The sequence below is a fragment of the Gallus gallus genome, chromosome 1 (assembly GCF_016699485.2).
Source record: "Gallus gallus isolate bGalGal1 chromosome 1, bGalGal1.mat.broiler.GRCg7b, whole genome shotgun sequence".
Classification (NCBI taxonomy): domain Eukaryota; kingdom Metazoa; phylum Chordata; class Aves; order Galliformes; family Phasianidae; genus Gallus; species Gallus gallus.
Window position 1 is genome coordinate 195,519,852 of NC_052532.1, and position 23,779 is coordinate 195,543,630.

The window sequence follows — 23,779 nt, forward strand, 5'->3', positions numbered from 1 at the left end:
GCAATCAGACTGTAAAAATTAATGGGTTCTAATATAGCAGGCTTGAGTAAATTAAGTCATCCCTGTAGGAGGGATACGTGGGATTCTGTGTGCAGCTGAATTTCATGTAGCCTCCTACAGATCTTGTAGGAAATAAAAATAATCTTCCTCAGCCTGTCTGCTTCCCTGCTCCACTGGTGCCGGGTGGTAAATAATGCTGCAGCCTCTACATATGTTGGGGTGATGCAGCAAAAGAGGCTGATTTGCTTACCCAAAACTAATCCCCAAATTGAAGAAACTCCCCATGCTGCCTGACGTGATGTTCAGTGCAGTTTCCAACCATTTTGATCCAAGCTCATAGCCCAGGAAGCGCACAAGCCAGCTTCAAAAATGAATCACAACTTGGGGCAATTTCCTTTAATTTGTTTTGTTTTACCATCACACTCACTTTGGAGCTTTCAGATCCAGTTCTCCCATTTCAAATGAGACTCTCCATCCTTGGGACTGTGGCCATGTTGCTGGGTGTGCCTGGTGAAGGCTTACCCCAGGCATCTGTTGGCTTCTTTTAGCTTACCTGAGCCTACTACAACAGTGGTACATCCAGCCTCTTCGCTGGGGGAAAGCGGTGACTCTTCATTTATGGCTTCTCTTTAACAATAAATGTTGTTGTAATGAGACTAATCCTGTTTTGTGCCATTCCACAAGACGCCATGGCCGCATCAACACTAGCAAGAGGTGTGGTCCTGAGCTCCACTGCCCACAACCCAAGCCTTTTGGTGATGAGGTCACTTAGGGCTTGCTGTAGTCTCATCCTGTGAGCCAGGTGTGTGTTTGTGGTTAAGGAGCACTGACTTCACTCATGGGGCATCTTCTGCTTCCCCCCCTTCTGCACCATGAACCAGAGCATGAAGAGCAGGATCACAGGGTGAGCTTTTCCCAAAATGCATCCAGATAGGGGTTAAGTTGCTGATGCAGATGTGCTTTAGGTTCTCCTGCAGGACAGTCTTGAATGCCATGTGAGATGAGTGTGGTTAAGCTCAGTGATTAACAACCAGCAAGCACACTCATTTTATCCCAGCGGGAAGAGAGAGAAACCTAAAGAGACAGAGAGAGGAGGAAGACAGGTTTTCTACAAGAACTACCAAAAATGTCAGTGCTGTTGTAGTCTAATGGTGCTGAAAATGTGGACTTCTTTTTTTTTTTTCAAGCACCTTTCAACATTCTAGAAGTTCTGCCTGAATTTCTGTATGCGAGTTGGCACCGTTTCCTACACCTCCTTATGGCCGTGATTGAGTGATTGTGAAGACAAGATCCTAAGTCCTTTATTTTTGGCAGTAGAGGTTAGAGGCTGTTGCACGTTGCAGATTTTGCCCTGTTATAAAGCATGTGGGAGCTTGTGAAGCAGGGACTTGTACAGCTCTTTGGATGAGGGACTGTTGGATGGAGGTTGTGCAGGACCCAGACTATATCTAGTAAGTTGTGCACATGGATTGGACTTGCTCTGGTTCAGTTGCTATTGAACCATCTCAGTCGTGCTGGGGAGATGTTCCTTGTTCTGAAAACTTCTGCATTTTGATTCACTGGAGTATTCCAACTCGTGAAGAATCTGTTGGGTCTTTCACAAAGTCAGCCAGGTGTGTGCATCTGGCAGATGTACATCATGGGACAGGCCCAGAGTAGCACTGAGGGATCCCAACACAAGCTGTACTACTTGCATGTGAATGCATATGTAAAAAAATCATCCATTCTGAAATGTTTTCCTTGTCGTGTTTATCAAATCCATTGCATAAATATTGACCAAAGTTATCCTATGAATTAATTTTTTGGAAGTAATGTTGGTCCAAAATCAAGGATTACTTCCTAACCTCCACTCGTATTTTTGTCAAAATGTATAGTAGCTTGTAGAACAATCACACTTTGTAGCAGATACTTTTCTATGGCTGTAGTCTTGGCAATGTTTTTAGAGTCCTGTGATTGATTTCTCAGCACTTGAAATTGCATTAAATTTCACGTGCCATGGGAAGCCTGTCTAGGTAACTGATTGAGCGGCATTGGTGATAAGTACAAGGAGGTGCTAGATCAGGATGGGGAGGGAAACACAGCAGCAAACAATAGAGAAAATGAGTAAAAATAAGGGTAAGGAATTACCTCTTCCTGGAGAGTTCTCGTGGGATGGAGTGGAGATGTGAATGAGTTTTTATTTGGGTGTTTGCAGAACCCAAAAGTTGCATGGGTGAATTTTAATCCCAAACTTCTCAGGTTTGGCTCAGCTGTGCCAAAGCAGTTGCCTGTAGAGGTGGTTCATACACTGCAGCCTGACTGCTGCTTTCTGGGCCAGGGAAGGTCAGTGTTAGTCATGGACTCCTGGGCTGACACAAGTACTGAGGCTGCCACCAAGAGTGGGGTATTTGGTATGGAAGTCCCCATTCCAACTTCTGTAATTTTCTTTTAGGAGCCCACGTGTGCCTGTAGATACAGATGAGTGTGTGAAGTGGGGAGTGGATAGACTCTAAGCTCATGGCAGAGCAGTCTGGCCATGTGGATTTGATTGTTCCTAGTAGCTGTACTGTAGAAGTATGTACACCCCTCCTTCTGATCCCCTTTGTCCTAATTACTTCTGGGGTGCCAAGCCTCTGGTTGGAGTTAGGCACCGTGTAGCACTGAGATTTGGTAGAAGCTGGATACCGAACTTGAGCTAAGTTGAGTTTGAACCCTAATACTGGCCAATAATTAGGGATTTCTAGCAGAAAACATCTATCTATCTATCTATCTATCTATCTATCTATCTATCTATCTATCTATTTATTGGCACAGCAAAAAATTACATAATCTCAATCCTTTATTGTTCTTTTTTTCTCACTTATAAGATGGAGCATACAAGGAAGAGCGGCATCAAATGCTGATATCCAGGGTGATGGGAGACGAAGCAGTCAACACAGCCAAGTAAATAGATGGAAAAAGAAGGCAGAGAAGAATAGAGTTGTTTATGTATCACCAAAACACTGTTTTATACTGGTTAGATACTTTTGCATAATGAAAAACCCATGAGACAATTCACTAGAGAAAAAGAGCATTTTCAAAAGAGATTAATGGTATGATCAGGACTTGGAAGGAAATTATGGTAGTAGTGTTGCTCGTAGACTTCACTTTTCATCCCTTCTTGCTCTTTGTGGGAAGAGAAGATTCATTTGAATACTTTCCATACCTAATTTATTTCAGTATTTTGTTCTGAACAAAATGAAGCAGAAACATGGGCTATTTAATGCCTGTGGAGTAAAACCAACAAGGAAAATGTGGAAATGGTGCTGGCTAGGGTCAGTTTCCTTGCAAAGGTTCTCCCCATGGATGTTTGTGTGGCTTAGGATTTGACTCATGCCTTTGGAATGGGGGCAGTGAAAAGCTTTTGGGGGGATTATTTTTACTGTTTTGGGGGGTGGTGTTGATTACTGCTTGAAACATTCATCTAAACTGAACATTGATGCAAATGTCTTTCATCTGGTGTGGCTGCGGTCTCTTCTGCTGTGTTATTTGCTGAAGACTTACATATGTGGTGGTGGTGGGGATAAATACTGTGGTTGGGTGGTTTGGCTCTGCGGGATCTACAGAAGTGTCATGGGGGAAGGAGAGGAGAGGTTCATATGTGGCCATTCTGTGATTCTATGATTCACCAACTTGCTGTGTAGAGTCCTTGCCATGTTGTAATTCCTCAGTTATTTACACTGAACTGGTGGCAGAGCAAGATGTTGAGTTGCATCTCTCATGTGTGGATGGAAAAGTTGATTAAACGATTGCCTCATAAGCCAAAAGCACCCAACCTCAACTGAACAAAAATAGAGCTCTGTGCCCAGAAAATCCCTTGTTCCACCTGCCCCAACAGATGTCCCCACACTACACAATATGTGGTGAGTGACACTTCTGCCCAGGGCTGGGGACAGGCATTGCCTTAAGTTTTGCCAGGGGAAGTACATGTTGGATATTAGGAACAATTCATACTCTGTAAGAGTGGTCTGGCATTGGCACAGGCTGCCCACAGAGTGGGAGGGTCATCGTCCCTGGAGGTGGTCCCGAACTGTGGAGGTGGTCAGTGGGCATGGTGGGAGTGGGTTGGGGATCTTGGAGGGCTCTTCCAGCGTTTGTGATTCTATGATCTCCCACCTACCTGGGTTTCTGTTGAAATGAGTGGAAAGAGTGAGATCTGACCTGACTTGAGGCTTTCAGGGCTGTTGTATCAAGCATTCGTCCCACAAGGTTTGTAACCTAGAAGTGACCGAAAAGCTTCTTGCAGCCATCTTCACGCTGACGTGACTAAAATCTCACTCTCAGAGATGTCTGCTTTCTCCATCCAACCTCTACAGCCTCTAGAAAAGATGTGGGACAGGATGATGCAATAGCATTAATGTGATTTCCCTTTCTGTCTGCAGTGGGAGCGCCTTTGGTTCCTCATCCTCACCTCATCCTTCTTCCTGACTCTGGTCTGGTTTTACTTCTGGTGGGAAGTTCACAATGACTACAATGAAATCAACTGGTGAGTAGTGTCCCATCAGCAAATCTGCCTATTCTGCACCTCTAAGAGCTGCTTCAAACCAGGTTGGGTGCATTTACATCCTTCTGATGGACTCTTTAATGACAGTAAATGGGGAGTGAGGCTGAGCGCTCCTCCTGCCTGCCTGCACTGATGGTAGTAACGCATCTCCCATCTCCTTTTGTCTGCTGTGACAGAGCTTGGGGCAGGTGTACTGCCTTGTAAACAGCTTGTGAAAACAAAGCAGGGCTGAAGTTGTCTAGAAGCCTTTTGTTTTCATTGGTATGTTTTGTGGCCGGCTGCTTTCGGAAGCGCTGAGCAATTTTGGCTGAAACTTTCTGCAAAGTCCAAATGAAAAAGCATTCAGCCTGCAGCAGAAAAGGGGGTGGGAAGTTGTGCAATGCTGGAAGAAGCTGTAAACAAGCTTTCCACTGGGATGTGCTGGGCAGTTTGGGGTACTGCCAGCTCCCCCCAGTGCTGGAAGTCATCCTCCCTCCTACCATCCCAGCAGCATCCTAAAACATTTATATATTACCTTGGGCTCTGCTCTAACCAAGCTGCTTTGGCAACATCTTCTTGTCAAAAATACTATTTCAGCAGCGTCTTAAAACTTTTTATTTTATTCATTTCTTACAAAATCTGCCTGCCTGGGAGGCTGTGTGATGGAGAGTGTTTACTGACTTAATGTTGTGAGCTGTCTCCTCCCAGCAGAGTGTGCTTTTCTTGTTTGACTCAGACTCACACTGAGAACTGAAACTCATCACTACCACTCTTGCTGTTTAAAGCAGGGGCATAAAGGAAATGCTTGATTCTTTCTTCATTTTTCAGGCTGTTTTGCAGTTGCTCTCTCTTTCAGTTTACACCTTCAGAACAGAATGTGAATACTCCTGGTCTGCTCCAGTGCAAAGGCAAACCTGTCTTAGCCCAAAGTTGGGAAAGAGCTGTAAAATCATGCAGGAAAAAAAGATAAATTAAAAAAGCCCTGGGAACGCTGTGAATACACATTGCAGCTGTGGTGCTGCAAAGATCTTTTTGGTTCTTGTTTTGTTTGCATTTTAGGAGGAAGTTTTTCCCCCAGAGGGTGGTGACGCACTGAACAGGTTGCCCAAGGAGGCTGTGGATGCCCCATCCCTGCAGGCATTCAAGGCCAGGCTGGATGTGGCTCTGGGCAGCCTGGGCTGCTGGTTGGCGACCCTGCACATAGCAGGGGGTTGGAACTGATGAGCACTGTGGTCCTTTTCAACCCAGGCCATTCTATCATTCTATGATTCTCCGTTTTCATATCTACACTTAGGTGCATTTTGCTTCAGATCTGTGCTGTGTCAAAGCTCCGTACTGTAATGAAAAGCTCTGTCTTGCTTAGTGGGTGCTGCATTCTGTAAGCCTAGAGAAGGGCTACAGACGTGTGTCTCTGTAGAAGTTTATTTTGTTTTCTTCCTTCATTCTGGAGAAACCTCATCTGATTCATAACTACCATGGAAACAGCACTTGATGTACAAATAACTACTTTAAAACGAAGTCCAGAAGGTCACTTTGAAGAAGCATCAGAGCAAAATCCTGACTGTGCTGAAGCTGTGCTAAGGAAGTTGTTAGTGGTGCCATGAGCAAAGAATTCAGAGAAACCCTCTTTTTTTTTTCTTCTTCTTCTTTTTCTTCTTTTTAGAATCCTTGAGCAGAACGTGGACATGGGCCAGGAGTTCACAGCAGCCAAGTGCTGCTCCAGGTCTTGTGTTTCTGCTGTGCCTGTGTGAGCAGGACACATTCAAGGCCAGGCTGGATGTGGCTCTGGGCAGCCTGGTCTGCTGGTTGTTGACCCTGCACATAGCAGAGGGTTGGAACTGGATGAGCATTGTGGTCCTTTGCAACCCAGGCCATTCTATCATTCTATGATTCTATAGCCATTTTGTTCTTTCTGTACCAGCATGGAAGCTGTTAACTCAAATGCAAGCCAACACAGTAATGTTGGGTTTTTTTTGTTTGTTTGTTTGTTTTTCCCCCAAAATCCACTGGGAGTTGGTTTAATTCAGATCGGACTTGAAGTTGCAAGAAGGGTTCTGGGATTTGACTGCCTCTCTTCTGGTGTAGTGGGACCTGGGTGCTTTGGGACCAGCTCTTGGGGAGATCTCTGCTTGTTTTGATGGCCATAGACAGTGTTGGTGCAGGAAATGGGTCTGTGGGCCCTGCAAGCATGTTGCCTGCTGTAGCAAGAGATGTTGTGTCCAGAACAAACTTGCAAAAGCATCCGATAACACAATTTTTTTTAAAGTATCTTCTACTCCTCCTGGCTGCCCAGGGAAGTGGGGGGTGGCACAGAAGGAGGTGTGCACACGCTGTGGTTGTGTTATCAGCAGTGCACAGGGAGAATTTTCAAAAGCCTTAGCAGCCAGAAGTGCTGTTGGTGATACCAGCTTCCATCCGGGAGGCTGGGATGGAGAAGAGGACGTATCTTTGTTTAGGAGGATGCTGCTCCCTAGGACTGTATTTCCTTCTGCATTTCTGGACAGTCCTTTAGGCTGGAGGAGGAACTTGACTGGGTCTATCTCGTGTCCTGCTGTGGCTTTTCTGTAAAGTGCTTTAATGACTTTCTAGTCCACCTCCAGGATAGTTTTACTGGGAAGTGTATTGCTATTTAAATGCAAATTTGACATTTGAGACCCACTGGCAGGCACAGGGGACTGTCTCTTACTGTGCTGCCACTGTGAATAATGGACTGCTTCACCTGGTGCTCCTGTTCATAAAGCTCTTGTTGCACTGTGGCTCCATGAAAGCAAAGCAGAGAGGCGGGCTGCTGAGCTGAGGCTGCCCTCTGGAATATAGGGCTGGGAAACCTGATAAGTGTGATACGTATGAGTGATGCTCTAGACACATACTTGTCCAACTCATTAGTTTTAGGCTTTTGTTGCCCTCTCTTTTATGTTTTAGTAAAAATATATATAAAAAAATAAAAGAAGTTTTGTTATTCATAGACATTAATTATATTTTGTATATGATTCTTAACGATCTCTCTTCATTTCCTTTTGACATGGGTTAGTGGGCATAGTGGAGAGGGGTTGATGGTTGGACGGGGTGATCTTAGAGGTCTTTTCCAGTCTTAATGAGTCTATGATTCTCTTCACTCAGTGCAGCCCAGCCCAAGCCAACGGGTTGGACACCCATGGTAGAAGAACTAGAGAAGTTGGTCTGGGGATAAATGCTTTGGATATAAATCTGCAGGATACAGAAAAGGACCTGAAGGTGCCCAGGTCTCCCCCTGGAGAGGAGGAGGCTGACGGGGAGCTCGCCCAAGGATGGGGGTCCCTGCAGGGAGATGGGAGAGGACAGAGTTTGGGTCCTGCTGGTGGGGCCCGGAGGCCTGAGCACAGCCTGGAGCCCAGGGGGCCTCCTCGGACCTTGGGCAGCACTTCTGTGCTGTGTGGTATCACTGGGACCAGAGCAGGGCTGGGGGCTGCTCCCTGGGGAGCTCCAGAAGCTGCCTGGATGTGGTGCTGGGCACCCTGCTCTGAGTGTGTCTGCTGGAGTTGGGTTGGCCCAGAGAGACCCAAGAGTCCTTTCCAACCTTAACAACTCTGATGTCGTCGGTATCTCAGTGCTCTTCCAACTTTTTTTCAGTCCCTTCTCTGATCCTTCAGAGTGCCAGCACATTTCAGGTTGGATACTGGGAAAAATTTATTCTCCCAAAGAGTGGTCAGGCACTGGAATGGGCTGCCCAGGGAGATGGTGGAGTCACCATCCCTGGTGGTGTTCAAGAAACGTTTAGATGTTGTTCTGAAGGACATGGGTTAGTGGGAGATATTGGTGGTAGGTGGATGGTTGGATTGGATGGTCTTGGAGGTCTTTCCCAACCTTGGCGAGCCTATGATTGCTGCTGCCTCTTGCCAAGCTTGGATCACAGAGGCGTTGAACAACCCACCTCTTCCTGCTCCAAGGCGTGTGGCAGGACTGGAAGAAGGGAATTCCCCACATCAGGAAGTCCACAGGCATCCTTCAGGCTGAGCAAACAGACCCTTTGGTTGGGTGAAGATCAGAAGGATGCAATTTCTCAAACCAGACCCCTTTTAGGAAACCCCGAGGCCAGTTTCTGTCTCTACTCTTGCAGAAATCGTAGAATCACGAAATATCCCGAGTTGGAAGGAATCCATAAGGATCACCAAGTCAAACCCCAGGCCCCACAGAGCCCCCAAACCCAACCCTATGTCAGAGCAGTGTCCCAATGCTCCCTGAGCTCTGACAGCTCGGGGCTGTGTCCATTGCCCTGGGAGCTGAGCCATGCCCACCACCCAACAGGGCAGAACCTTTTCCTGGTATCCAACCTGAACCTCCCCTCTCACAGCTTCATGTGGTTCCTTTGGGTTAAATTGGGCATTGTCTCCATGCCACTGGAATAAGAAACGCTGTCTGTGATGTATGCAAAAGATCCCATTTCTTCCATCCCCTTCTCCCTTGGAAATGAGTTTGTACCTTGAGTGCACGACACAGTTATGCACAGCAATGTTTGTTTTCTTCCACTGTCCTTGATGTGATCTCTGTATTGAATTCATTACTCGGTGAACACATGGGACAGCTTTGAATCTATTCTATAGGCAGAAAACAAGTGCAGCTTTTCTCTTGTTCATAGGGAATGTTTTTCTGAAAACTGAAGCCTTCCTCATGTCAAACTGGGCTTTTTTTTTCCCCAAAGTGACGTTGTTGCTGTGTTTGACATAATTGTCTGATTCCTCTTTGCAGAGTTAATTTCCCATGAGGGATCAAAGCACAGACTCAGGGTTTTCTTTCAGAGTGGTTTATGCTTTTTGCTGCCTATCTCTCATCTGTACTGTGGAAGCAGAAAGGCCCATTTTCTAAAGTTCTATCTCATCGTGCTGAAGTTGCTATGGTGTTGAATCCCTTAATCTCTATTTCATACTTACCTTTCAGGTTTTTATATAACCGAATGGGCTATTGGAGTGACTGGTCCATTCCAATACTTGTAACAACTGCTGCTGGCTTTACTTACATTACAGTGTTATTGGTGAGTATAACAGAAATGTAATTTGCCGAAGGTTTGTGCATTATTTTCCTTTTAAAGGGCAGGAATTTCTCACTCTTCCCATAACCTGAGCAATTTTCCTTTCAGAAGTGATTTTTTGCTCTTTCTCTCTCATGGCTTTAAGTGGCCTGAAATAAATAGAAAGTGAAAAATGTGTGGTCCTCAGCCTCAGATGGTACAGTGCAAATATAAACGCCCTGATACTGGAGGTGCAATTGGCTTAAGGAGATAAACAATTCTTGTTTCCCTTAGTATGACCAAGTCCAACTTTGGTGCGTCAATGAGACCCAAGAGCAAGTTGTTTCCCCTCATCACAGTGTGATGAGGTTCCATGTTTAATGGGGTGCCCATGCAGGCAGCAAGCCTGTAGCTTGCCCATAGAATCATTTGAGTTGGAAGGGACCTATAAGGGTCACCTAGTCCAACTTCCCTGCAGTGAACCCATATAGAGTTCCCAGGAGTTGTGCACCTATGGACCACACTCTCCAACTCCCTGCCTCTTGGAGGGCAAAGTCTTTTCTTACACATTCCTGGCTTTCAAGTGGATCAAGGGGAAATGGTTTGAAGTTGAAAGAGGGCAGATTGAGGTTGGATGTCAGGGGGAAGTTCTTTAGAGAGAGAGTGGTGAGGTGCTAGAACAGCTGCCCAGAGAGGCTGTGGATGCCCCGTCCATCCGTGGAGGTGTTGAAGGCCAGGTTGGATGGGGCCCTGGGCAGCCTGGGCTGGTCTGAAATGTGGAGGTTGGTGGCCCTGTGTGTGGTGGGGGGGTTGGAGCTTCGTGATCCTTGAGGTCCCTTCCAACCCAAGCCATTCTGTGATTGGGTGACCATCCCCATCCTGATGGGATGCTCTTGTTTGATTGATTGTCTTTTGGGGCTGGTGGTGTGTTCCTGCATGTGCAAACACTTAAAGGTCATAATGCGCCATTGTTTGACTCTTGTTTTCTTCTTTCCAGATACTAGCACTATGTCACATAGCTGTGGGACAGCAAATGAACCTACACTGGCTTCACAAGGTAAATGGCTCTTCTCAGCTTGGAAGGGAGCAGGGGTCTCAATTAAACATGGATGCTGGATTGGATGCTCACTGTCCTGGAGTTTGGGGGAAGAGCATAGACTATACATGTCAGTGGTGCTTGAGTTCTCATCTGTAGGACTGAGCGAATTAGCAGTAGTGGCAATCAAAGCCTGGGAACAAAGACTTTGCTCTGTGGTTGGTGAAATGCTTCAGGCCCCTGCTGACAGGGGACAAACATCTGGAGTGAAGGCCTCTGTTTCGTGAGAGAAACCTGACTTTGGTCTCAGCTCAGTGTGGTCTGTTATGAACCTCTCTCACACTGCTCTGTGCTGAGCCCAGCCCTGCAGGAGGGGCTGAGCAGATGTGAAGCTGTTCAGGATGTGGTTGAAGTTAGTGGTGGGGGAGAAGCCCTGGGAGAACATGTGCACCCCCAGCTTTGCACTGACGTTGTCGAGGCTGGGGCTTGCAGAAGCCCCAAAAGGCCCTGACTTGCATGTAAAGCAGCTTGAGTAAGACCTCTGTGAAATGCAAGAGAAGATGCAGGCCTGATGTTTGGAGTACAGAAGCGGAGAGGAAGAGTAGCAGAGATGGCTAATGGCTTGGCAAATGGCACATGGCCAAAGCAAATGGCTTGGCAGCATTATATTTGAAGTGGCCATTTGCTAATAGGTAATTAAGGGACCAGTCCTGTATGTGCCAATGCGCAGCGCCTCCTGAAGGCAGAGCGCAGACCTCCCCTCCCCCTCAGTTTTCTTCTTGTAGAAGTGATAGAGTTGGTTCTTCCTCAAGTTGAGCAGAGGATGCAACGTAAGGAGGGGGCGGAGGCCGTCTGGCTGCTGCTGGCAAATAAGTTGTTGATCCTTGGGTCTAACATATGTTTCTTTGTCGGGGGAGATGGTATTTTCAGATGCGCTCCAGGTGGTTGGTGGGTTTGGGTGAGTAAGTCCTGAAGAGGAATGTGTTGGAGATCAGTCAGTTCTCCCTGCCTACAGAAACCCACCCTGCCTTCCCTTCTTCCAAGAAAACCCACCGCCACTCAGACACACTGCTCTGTCTCTCTCTGCCCTTCCCCACACCTCCCTCAGCTTTCTAGGAAGGGAGAGGTAAGAGGCTGAAATAAGTTAACATGCTCTCTGCAGCCATCCTGAGTTACCTTCAGATATGGATTAAAGCACACAAGAAGACTGGTATGGGCAAACTGCACTGTTTCTTCCAGCTTTCTCCTTGAAGTGGTGCTACCTGTTCCTATGGAAAGCTGGGGGTGACCAAGGGCTAAACTAAAGGAGGGATCCTGTCCTTACATGCAGATGCTGGGGATGTAGAGTTTTTGTTTGTCTAAGATATTAAGAACATCTGAAATCAGTCTAGAGAGGTCCCGTGCGTCCTCGATGACCAATTCATTGCTGAGTATCAGCTTGTCTCCTGCACTGATTTCAGGTACAGACAGTTCATAAGATCAAGACAGCAGCAGCATCCTTTGAATCCAGCAGGCGTGCAGCACAGCAGAGGCTGAGATAGCAGACAGAGAGGCAGAGGATGGCAAACTGCTTTTTGATTGACAGCCCACATGTAGTCTGTCAGACCTTTACACTGAAGTTGTTTCTACGGCAGGTTTTGATGGTTTGAACTTTTCACCTTCGAAGTGGAGGTGACATCTCCTTTATGACTGCTCCGCTAAAGCTTCTGAGTGCTTCCACTTGGAGATGGGGGGGTGCTGGGCTGGGGGAGGTGGGTGATGGGCTGAGTCTCATCCTGCTCAGCCAGTGCGTCACCTGGAGCTTCTTCTCATGCTACAATATCTATTTTCACCGCTCTGTGGATATGGCTTGAATGCTGGCCATGCAGCTGTTGCCATTTCAAACCCAAGTGCAATCATAGCCATGCACAAAGCTGTGCTGACCCATCTCAGAGATGACTGCTTAGCGACAGGGATACATATATATTCACCCTTTACTGAAGGGCAATTTCACCATCTGTTGGGCTTATCTAAGGTTTATCTCTAAAGAGAAGTGGTGAAGAGGCAAACTGGGTGCAGCTCACCAACGTACCACAGTACACTGTAGAAGGGCCACGAGATTCTGAGATCATTGCTTGAAGTTGCATGGCAGAACCCAATCTCTATTCAACTATTTGTTGGCAGGGCAAATCACCTGATCCTTCCGCGTAATTGACCTCTGGGTCTTCAGCCATCTGTGAGATGTGTCCTACTGGGCTCTGTGCTGTATCCCCAGTGGTGGGGCAGGGGAGATTATGCTGGGACAGTGCACAAGCCCAGCCTCTCTCCTTCTGAGTCTTAAGGCTAATTGTTTTAGACCATCTGTTACATACACAAGCTTTCTTCTCTTCATTTCCCAATCTGTAAAGACTGTTATAACAACAATACAAAGGTTCCACTCTGTTCTCTGCAGATTGGCCTGATGACGACCTTGATAACCACCGTGGTGACAATGTCATCGATAGCACAGCTCTGGGACGATGAATGGGAGATGGTATTTATTTCACTGCAGGTAAGTTGTCTATGGGCATGCTTCCCTAGGTGGGCGAAGAAGCAGTCACTCTGTTTCCATATCTTGGGCTCTTTCCTTTGAGCTCAGAGCCTATGAAAGGCTTGTGAGGTTCTGTTGTCCATTACTGCTGAATATGTGGTAATATGCAAATCTGGGGAGAAAAAAATAGCATCCATGCAAGTGACTAATATTTCTCAGAAGTGCTTCCCTTTTCCTTGCTTTCTAAAGATATAGGCAGACACTGGAGAACAGAAGCATGACTCAGAGGAACCGTCTCAAACTTTCTCTTGTGGTGTTGCATCACGGTGATGTCTGGTCCAGTGTGTTCAACTGGACTACAGGAGGAGTCTCAGTGGCACCAAGAGCCTTACCTAAAATTTCCTGGTATCTAAGGAGGCCTTCATCAAATATGTTATTGGAAGGGAATTAGAGCTTTCCTGCTTTCCTTTCACAGTGGCCTGAATACCAAAGGTATCAGTAGGGTTTAGCAGAGACGGCCAAAGCAGATGCAGGAGCCTTAAGCAGGAGTGTTGTGAAATTCAATTTAAAGTGGAATCACCAAATGCCCTGTGGAGTCTACAGGATGAGTGAACTTGGGGGGTGCTGGGGTGTCTAATCACTTTTTCTCTCCTGTTCTCGTGTCCTGCAGGCCACAGCCCCTTTCCTGCACATAGGAGCTCTTGCAGCAGTCACAGCCTTGTCGTGGTTGATAGCGGGGCAGTTTGCACGAATGGAGAAAGCCAGTGAGTACCAGCTGGGCATCCCCTCTCTTGCCCTGTGGAGCACTCATGCCTTTGTGGGGAGGGCAGGGGCTGCAGGTTGCTGTCGCATGGTTGGGTCCTCCCAGCAGAAGCCAGAGCTGAGCCCTCCAGGCTCCTTCACAGGGATGTGGAGGCTCAGCTGTTCTAGGGAGGTGGAATGTTCTCCTGTCAAAACCTGGCTGGAAGGGGAGCTCCTGGGCTGTGGATTACACCCACATCCCATGGATGACGCTTTGTAGTTGGAACTACAGCAGAGCTGGAGGTGAAAGGGCTGTTTTCAGTGATGTAATGAATAAAAGCATTTAGACTTCCTCTAATCTGCATTAGAAAGTTTCATCCTCCACAGCTAACAGTGTTCTTCTCTTATAAGCACTTCACCTTTCCCCCAGCAACTTGGGTCTTGTCCACGTGGGACCTATCTCTTGAAAGCCTTCATGGACTTGTTGCTTGTGATACATTAGAGGGCTCAGCAGGGATCTGACCCCAGTGCTTAGATGCTTCCAAAATGCACAATGAGACATGGTCAAAGGTCTCTAAGGGAAGAGAGACGTGAAGGACACACTTAACCCAGTTCTTCTGCCTGATGGTCCTATCCACTGCAGCAGGTTGTGTGCATCTCATTGCCATGGGTTCTCCCAAGTCCAAGCTCTTTCTTTGTGTTTTCTTGGGAAATAATGTGCTCCCTCTGTTCCCTCAGTTGCATTTTTCCTAAGGGTGTCCATGAATGTCTTCAGACATCCGTGCCAGTTTCAGAGCAGTGATTTTAATTGGTGTTTAACCTGCAGCAAGATGGAAGACCTGGAAGGATTTGGCAACACTCGTGGAAGACTTCTGAGAAGAGGGTGTTAAGCATGAGGAAGATGGTGGCTGGAGACTGAAAGATTTTGATATGCAGAGAGACCTTTCAAAGAAAGAATTGCTCTGCTTTAATGTATAAATATGCAAAAAAAAAGATGTACCTGGCTCTTCTTAGATATGTCCTAGCATGTAATTAGGCTGCCAGCTGGGGGAGGATTTGTGGTTTTGCCTAGCACAGCGACTGCATGGGCTCCTTCTGAATCCATGGCTTTTCTCTTGCAGTTGCTTTTCCTGATTTTTTTATTCTAATTTATTTTTAATACAAGCCAGGAAGCTGTTTTGCTTTTCTTTTTCTGCTCCTGACATATATATTTTTAAAATTCTTATTTTAAAAAGGAAAAATGCAGATCTCTTCTGTATCATTGGATCTTAGGTTTCCCTGTGTACTTCAGGGTCAGTTTACTTGTTCAAAGTGTCTTACCTGGAGGAGTTCATGTACTTCTTGGTGCAGATTTTGTTGACACGGTACTGCAAATTCTTTTTTTGTTGCTCTTTAGTTTAGTCTTTTCTTTAAAAAAAAAGAAATCTCTGTGAGAACATGATGATGTCCTTATGATGGGAAAATTGTATTCCACTCGATAATAGTAGTCTTTTGGAAATAACTGGTGCACCTGTAGTCACTGCTCCAACAGTACGTTCTTGTTCTTTCTTTGAGGCATCTGATACTCTTTAGCACCTGCCTTTTTTTTTTCCTGAGTAAATTGGCACTTTCTTTAATCTTCTGTTCTCTGTTTTCCAGACCTGCAGAACAGTTTCTTGAACATCTCCAGTAATTTAAAAAAACAGTATCTTTTTTTCAAAGCCTGTTTCTGAGGTCAGGCAGAAAACAGTGAGCTCAGAGCAGCCCTGCAAGCCTTGAGGAGCAAAGGGGAATGTTGAGAAACGTGCCCTGAGAGTTCAGGCCTCTTTGGTGTGGTCAATAAGAGCAGGAGGAGTGGAGGAAGAAGGTTGCATTTGAAAGCTGTATTGGCCCTTCCACATTGCACAAAGTGGGAGATTTGTCCTGTTTGCTTAGCTTGGGTGGTCACCAGGAGACTTCTTTCCAAACAGACCGTGCAACTGCAAATGTAACAGCATGAACATTGCTTGTATTTTTCATGCTTGTATTTTTTCTTTCTTCTGTTTTTTTTTTTTTTTCATTTTTTTTGCATCTTCCCAGTTGCCCTATATGCATGGCTGCATGTAGTTTTCCAATCCATTTGAACACGGTCCATGACCCGTGTGTTGAGGCATCCTTTCCTTGCAGATGTAGACCACTAACTAAAACGTATTTCAGGTTTATTCTCTGAATCTGAGCTGCTTAGAAGCCTGATTAGTGTTGTTCACAGGACAGATGAGCATTGGGCTGGGATCACCTCCCAGCCACTTCTGGTGGTTTTGATGGCAGTAACACACAACATCATGACACCATAGCTTTGTGGTGCAGGACGTAGCATGAACTCACTTAGCAAGAAACCCTTCAGTTCCTTGAGTGTTCTATGGATGACTGACAACTCTTCCAGAGAGAAGAGGAAAAATAAACTGGAAAAGTTACTAGTTTTACTTTCTGGCACTTGAATGAGGCTGTTGGATGCTGGATTCAAAAAGCATGAAACCATATCAGTCGTGGCCGAAGCCATACCTGGACTGTTCTGACCTTCCTCTAAAATTTGCTTTCTCCGTCTAGCATTTATTGCACATATTTGCCTTGTGAGTTCCAGGGTTACCTCACTCAGGACTTCTGTGATTCTACGACTTGACCAGCTCCAAGAGATTTGTTTAATAGAATGCTTTTACCTAAACAAGAACATCTGCTGCTGTGCTGGGGGCAGTGGCTGTAGAGCAGCCTCTGCTCTGAAGGAGGAGGAAGGTCACTTGACTTTTCCCCTGCAGTATGAGGAGTTTGACCAACATTTTCACCGTCTTTCTCTCTTTCCACCCCCAGCTTCTCAGATGCTGATGGTCACTGCATACCTCGCAGTCGTAGTTGCACTTTACCTCGTCCCCCTCACCATCTCATCCCCTTGCATAATGGAGAAGAAGGCTCTGGGACCAAAGCCAGCCATCATAGGTCACCGTGGGGCGCCGATGGTGAGTAGCTTCACATTCAGTGCTGTGGTGTCCAACTCTTCTGCCTACCTATGGGATAGTACTGGGTCTAATGGTGTCCAAGTTGCTCTCTGCAGAATATATACAGCAAATAGTTTGAGGTCTGTGTCCTTTGCAGGACTTCACCAGTAGTGGTTAACCTCAGCTTACAGCAAGATGCCTTGAATATGTGGCAATCTACAAAAACAGACAAAAAAGCTGTGCTTGAGCCTACATGGCTGCATGGTAACCCTTCATTATAGATCATCATGGGACAGAGCAAGGTGATGAAGCATTCCTGTCATCTGTCTCTGGGTAGACCTTGAAATCATAGTGATGCAGTCCCTTCTCCTCCAAGGTTTCTGGATGTGACCAGACTAAAGATGGGACTTGCTGGTTTGATCACAGCCCTGGTGTAGGTCCTGTTGTATTTGGATACACTGGTCTGAATCTACAGTCTGGGTGCTTTTGGATCTGTTTCACAGATGTACCTCCATCTCACCCTGTTGGTTAACTGACCTTGTAACAAGATGTCACACTGCAGTGTAAATACTGGCCCTGGAAATGTGTTTTTTTAGGCACCCAGCTAACATTTTTGTTTACATTCAGAGAGGAAAACATCTCCATCGGTTGTCTAAATGCATTTGTCAGGCTGGAGTGTGCTTGAGCTCTTCTCCGAGTGCAAGAGTGAGCACTAAGAGAGATTAACACCTACTGCAACCCTGAAGTATTTTGTTTCAGTTCTCCTTCTTTTTAATTATTTATTTCTTTAAGAAATCCCTTGACACACCAGCTCAGTTTGTACTGCTCTTTTAACTAGATTGCCTCTGTGGATGATGGAATGAAGTTTCAGGCACTACAAATGCTTTCTCCCATCCCTGAGAGTATTGAGAGAGCTGATACTGAGTTTGTACCAGCCTTGAAGGCCAGAAGGAACTGTGTGAGAACTTAGTCCTGCACAGCAGGAAACCATAAAAATATGTTAGAAGTCTTTATCCCTGTAGAGTTTTTAGATACTGTCCCTAAAGAGGGAAACAGGCTGCCATGGGGAGTGATGTTGTAGTCACCATCCCTGGAGGTGTTCCAGAACTGTAGAGATGAGGCACTGAGGAACACGGTCAGTGGAGATGGTGGGGGTGGGTCAGTGGTTGCTCTTGGGAATCTTAGTGGTCTTTTCCAGCTGATATGAGTCTATGATTGTAAACAGCCTATAAAATTATTGCGTTCTCCAGACTGTACTATTTTATGAAAAACTGACTGTATCTTATTTTGAGCAAGACTCAGCAGATATTCGGTCTTTTCTTTTGTATTATGTTCTTTTTTGGAGCCACCAAACAATCCTTACCATATGGAATAAATATGCCTGAGAACATGCTGCTTGCATATTAGGATGAAGAGGGTTGCAAAGGTTAATGGAGAGCAGTGGCATGGAGGATGCCTTAGAGCAGAATGTGGAACTGTGGACCAAGAGTCGTTCAGCACAGTTCTTCCCTTCATCATTTCCCTGATAGAATGAGCTGGCTTTCTGTCACCAGAGTGGAGCAGAAGGGGACAATCCCATCCCTGCCCTCTGCCACCCCTCTGTTGGTGCAGCCCAGGGGACTGCTGGCCTTCTGGGCTGTGACCATGCACTGCTGGCTCCTATCCCTCTTTTTGTCCATCAGGAGCCCCACATCCTTCTCTACAGGGCTGCTCTGAAGGTACTCCTCTCCCAGTCTGTACTCATGTCTGAGATTGCCCAGCTTTCACTATATAAAATCATAGAAGACCACTAAGATCACCAAGTTCCAACCCCAGACCACCCCCACTGTGCCCACTGACCATGCCCCTCAGTGCTACATCTCAACAGTTTTGGAACAACTCCAGAGACAGTGACTACACCACTTTCCTGAGCAACCTGTTCCAATTAATGACATCCTGAGTCTGGAAAGCTTCATCTAACATATAGCGCAAGTCCTAAGGTTGTGCAATGTCAAATATGCTTGAACAGTCATGATTTTGAAGCCTTGCCAAAAGGCATTTCTGCTAATAAGATCATGTTTTCTCAGGGCTACTTAGTACCCTTTTGCTGCTGAACCCAATTGTATGTAGGTTTAATTTGGAGAGATGGAGCCGAGCGGAGCTGGAGAGAGGGAAGCAGCTGAGAGAAGAGTGTGGAGACCAGGCTGTAGGACACAGACATCCTCCCTTGGGCCATACCCAGATCACAAGTCTACAGAGCCTGGGAGTTTGGATCATAGAATCATACAACCATAGAATGGCCTGGGTTGAAAAGGACCACAATGCTCATCCAGTTCCAGCCCCCTGCTATGTGCAGGGTCACCAACCAGCAGACCAGGCTGCCCAGAGCCACATCCAGCCTGGCCTTGAATGCCTGCAGGGATGGGGCATCCACAGCCTCCTTGGGCAGCCTGTTCCAGTGTGTTGGAGCCTGAGGTGATTCTGGATCTAGTGGGACTGGAGATGATAAACAGCACTGCAAGGCTTCTTTCAGATCTCCTGAAGCAAGACAAATGTGATTTGTGAGCTGTGCAGACAAACAGGCTCTCTGCTTGTTTCACCAGTCTGGCAGGATTGGGTCTGTAATGCTGCATTTACATGATCCATGTTCTTATGCTAGAAAGATACAAATAGCTTAGAGCTGTTATGATGAGAACCAGCACAGGAGATCTATGGGATGAGGATGCTTGCAGTCCTGAGATAAAAGATTTGTTGGGGTGATAGCATATGGTTGTCAAGGCAAAAAAAATGGTGAAATTGAGCCTTTCCTTGGAAATAAAAACCACATGTGGTTCTTCTTGAGGAAGGCATGACCCAGTACATTGATTCACCCAGCATGTTGAGGTAGACTGCTCCTCGTACACGGACAGTGAACTTCCCTTGTGCTTTACAACCTGCTGTCCTCCCTGCGTGCACACAGCCTATCTCCCTTCTCTCATCCCTGTAGAATATCAGAGAGCATCCTTTGCAGCATCTGAGTGCAGCTCAACTGCTGTCCTTGTTCTGTGGAGGAAAAAAATGAGGAACAGAGGCCAAGTGGCTCGTATAATTTTTCTTAAAATGCTGGTGGAGGAGTCTGTCCTTGCATTTTAAGCAGAAAGAGAAGAAAGGTTGGGAAGCATCTAGGCATCAGTACCTAGATGAGGCACAACTCTTTGTAGTGCAATTGACCTGCTGTCTGCACGGTGTCTGTTAGTTTGTAATGGCAGTAGTGCTCCTTCAGGAGATATCTCTTTGGCGTCATCCTTTTCTGCTCTTTAATTCATCTCTGGAAATGCTCTTCTGCTTAACTCCTCCTTTCCCTTGCCTAAATGTCATCCAGTCATGCCCATTTCTCATTGTGCTAAATGTCTTACCTTACCAGGGTGCTATCTGAAAACGCTTTCTCTTAGTTAATCAATCAGCTTCTTTTCAAAGGCTCTTTTTAAGTTAGCTCTTCAGAATCTTTCTTTCCATCTGGACTCCCAGGAGAGCATCAGCCTAATAGCAGTGGTGTGTGAGGCTTTGAGGACTCCAGACCTCGATGTCTGTCACTTTGAAGGGCTGTTGTCCTGGTGGGTATGAGAGTTATTTGACACCATAAAACAGGAGATGGGGGTCTCTGAAACTTTTGCATGTTAATCTAGCTTGATGGCATTACAATCAGGTGTCCTTGGTCCTCCATCCTTTTTATTCTAGAACCATAGAATCATAGAGTCACCAAGATTGGAAAAGACCCACAAGATCACCCAGTCCAACTATCCACCCATCACCAATAGTTCTCACATTTAGTTACTTTCTGTCTTCGATGCCAGTAGATTTGAGTCCTTGTGATATTTACATTGAAGATACACCAAAACATAATTGGGAGATTAAGCTGGGACCAAATCTAAAAAAAAAAAAAAATAGATAATTTAATCCAACTAGACACGAGTTTCAGTTGCCATTTGCTTCTTTAAAGTCTTCTCCCAGATGCCTTCCCTCATGGAGTGCTTAGAGCTGAAACAGGTTGTGTTTTGGTTTGAGATCTGAAGAAGGTGCTCTCCATGACATTGAGTTCTGCTTGCTTTTAGTTTTAGCCCTCAGTATACATTCCATATGAGAAAAATTAGACTCACTGTGATCTTTGACCACAAATTGCAGGTGAACCACACAAAGAATCGTAGAGTCATAGAATGGCTTGAGTTGAAAGGAAGGATCATGAAGCTCCAACCTAAATGAACCCAAAGAACTTGGGATACTCAATATTTCAGCTTTAGGAAATGCATGAAACCTAAAAATTCACCTCCTGTTACTGGGACCAGAAAGATACTGGTGGTTCTTAAAATAAATAAAAAATGGAAATAAAAATAACAAACAAAAACCCCCACAGGACTAAAGCTGTGGAACCAATCCCAGCATGTCAGAGATGAGAACGGCTCCTAATTTCAGAGCTGGAGGCTACAAATAGCATTGAAATGAACGTTTTGGCAACCCACCCAGACAGCTGGCTCTCAGCATGTTTCAACAGCACCATCCCAACATCTGTCTGTGTGTCACAGAGCACGCGGGGCTTGCGTGCTGTTGAGCTCTCCTTGTCAGGCAGCAGCTGTCTCCACGCCATGCACAGGCACTGTGCAGGGAAGGGCGTTTTTGGCAGCACTGACTCATGGGCTTTGCACAGGTTTGGGGATGGAAAAGTACCCATTGGTGATGAAGCACTTTGTGGAGCCAGTGTTTGAGTCGTCGTCCCTCGAGGTGTTCAAGAAACGTGTAGATGTTGTACTGGGGGACATGGCTTAGTGAGGAAAGAGTGGTGATAGGTGGATGGTTGGACTGGATGGTCTTGGAGGTCTTTTCCAACCTCGGTGGTTCTGTGATCATGATTTGCCTTTTGGGATGTTAAAGGGGAATGTTCTGCCCTGGTGGGGAGCACGTGGCGTTGCTTTCAGAATTGCAGCCATGTACACATGTGGAGTTGTGGTTTTTGTTGCTTCTTTTTTTTAACATACCTGTAAGTGAAGATCATAGGATCATAGAATGAATCATAGAATGGCCTGTGTTGAAAAGGATCACAGTGATCACCTAGTTTCAACCCCCTGCTATGTGCAGAGTAGTGATGTCCAGCTGTGGCCGTGCACTTTCACAGTATTCATTAAGGAAGGTCCAGAGCTCTTGACTTCAGTGCTCCATTTGAAAGTATTTGCACAGAAACAGTCAAAATGAGTTCATTCGTGGGCATTTTTCTAGAAATTACTTGCTGTGTCTTCACTCACAGGAGAAATCTGAATAGCAGGCTGATTCCTGCAGGGGGTTGAACCTATCAAACCAAGTGCAGAGGATTAAGAGCTTTTAGAAACTGCACAGAGGTCTGTCTGTGGCCTTCAGTGGATGTTGGCATAGCTGGTAGAATGGGTTTGGGGGTGAAGTCATTGCTTCCTTCATCACACTGCTTTTACTTCTTAATCAACAGATTGTGCCCAGTTGCATTGGATTGCTGCAAACCCAGATTTGGGGTTTAGATATAATAATTTGCTTGATGGTACTGTATTAAGGAGGAAAGTCATCAGATAAAGTGGACAGATACAGGGGGTAATACAAGCAGGATTATGTATTTATTTACTTGCAGTTTTTCTGTAAAAGAGTAAGCATGCAACTTTTGCACCAACAGTTGTCCTCCTTAGACACTTCTCTGCATGTAACAGTCAGAATCTGGGGTTTTCAGCTCCATCTCTCCTGGAGAGAGACAGACACGATCAGGGACAATGCAAATATCTGTTATTTTCCCTATTCACAAGCTCACACTGTACAGAGAGGTCCTTTTTCCAAGGAGGTACCAGAGGAGCTTGGGGGTTGGAGCTTGATGATCCTTGTGGTCCCTTCCAACCCAGGCCATTCTGTGATTCTATGAACAAGCAATATTTGATTTTAGGGGACAGATATAAGTTTGCCTTCTTGGCTTCTAGTTGAACTCTACTGGATTGTGTCATTGGTGTGAGTGGCTCATTCAGTCTCCTTGAGGCTAGAATCTGCTGAAGAGGTTAGAAGGACTAGAAGGACAGCTTTCCACATCAGTGATAGACTCATTTGGAGATGCAGTTACTTACATTGGTGGGACATGACACCATTGTGGGGCACAGCACTGCAGAGAACACCTCTGCTGACATCTGTGCTGCTCGCTGGTTCAGGGCAGCCAGGGATGTTCACCCACCTGTGGTGCTCTTCAGGGTGATGTTCTTCACTACTAGTGGTTGTGATTAAGATGAGTGCATTTTGATGGTCGGAACTGAAGTGTCAATCTGTTTTTGGAATATTTTTCAAAATACTGCTTCCTCTGCAAAGCTGAAATAGCAACATAGAATCATAGAATATCCTGAGTTGGAAGGGACCCACAAGGATCATCGAGTCCACCTCCAGCATAGACCTGCATGGAGTGCTGTGAGTTTGTTTAACTTAGTTTCTGGAGGTCTAGTTCCTGGGAAAGGAATAGATGTGCCTCCTACCTGAGCACCTGCATGACACTCTGATGGGATTCAGATTTGTCCCTGAAGAGCAAAGCTTGGCCTGCAACCTGAATAGGGACTGAAGATGATGCAGGAGTGAAATATTCCACTCCTGGGACTGGGATCTTGTCTCAGCTGGGGTTAGGCTCAGTGGTATCTCTTAGTGCTGAGGATGGGGCCATCATGGCATACTGTTTTGAAACTCAATCTCAGTGCAGTCTGTTATTACAACACTGCCACTAAGATGCATGAGCATCCCTGCTGTCTTTACATGGCCAAATTTTTCCCTTCTGACAGGCTGAAATCCTAAAATCCCATCTTCAGAAGACTCTTTTCCTATGTGGCTTTCATTTTTTACCTCTGTGTGCAGTCTTGGCTCTGTCTAAACTCACTTTTCCCCAGTCTTGCTGACAGAGGAGACCTTGGCCACCCTTCCCCACCTCTACAGAGGGATAGTGCTGTTTTGGCCAGGCTTCTTTGCCCTCCTCTAGCTCTGCTTCATTCAGCAACGTGAGCTCTTAATTGCACAGGTGGGTAACAGCAGTGCCCTTCATCTTTGTCCTACCCTTAGTGAAGGGTTT

At 46.0% G+C, this 23,779-nt stretch overlaps 1 protein-coding gene across 7 annotated transcripts in view; it reads left to right on the forward strand.

Moving 5' to 3' along the window:
- GDPD5 (glycerophosphodiester phosphodiesterase domain containing 5) overlaps positions 1-23,779 on the forward strand; it is a 158,290-nt gene that overhangs the window by 110,470 nt on the left and 24,041 nt on the right. For all 7 annotated transcript variants that reach the window (NM_001305150.2, XM_015280976.4, XM_040700553.2 and 4 more), the window contains exons 3-8: positions 4,401-4,504; positions 9,416-9,509; positions 10,483-10,542; positions 12,953-13,051; positions 13,701-13,794; positions 16,595-16,740. In NM_001305150.2, coding sequence (NP_001292079.1) covers positions 4,401-4,504; positions 9,416-9,509; positions 10,483-10,542; positions 12,953-13,051; positions 13,701-13,794; positions 16,595-16,740 — 597 coding nt within the window. The remainder of the gene's footprint in view (positions 1-4,400; positions 4,505-9,415; positions 9,510-10,482; positions 10,543-12,952; positions 13,052-13,700; positions 13,795-16,594; positions 16,741-23,779) is intronic.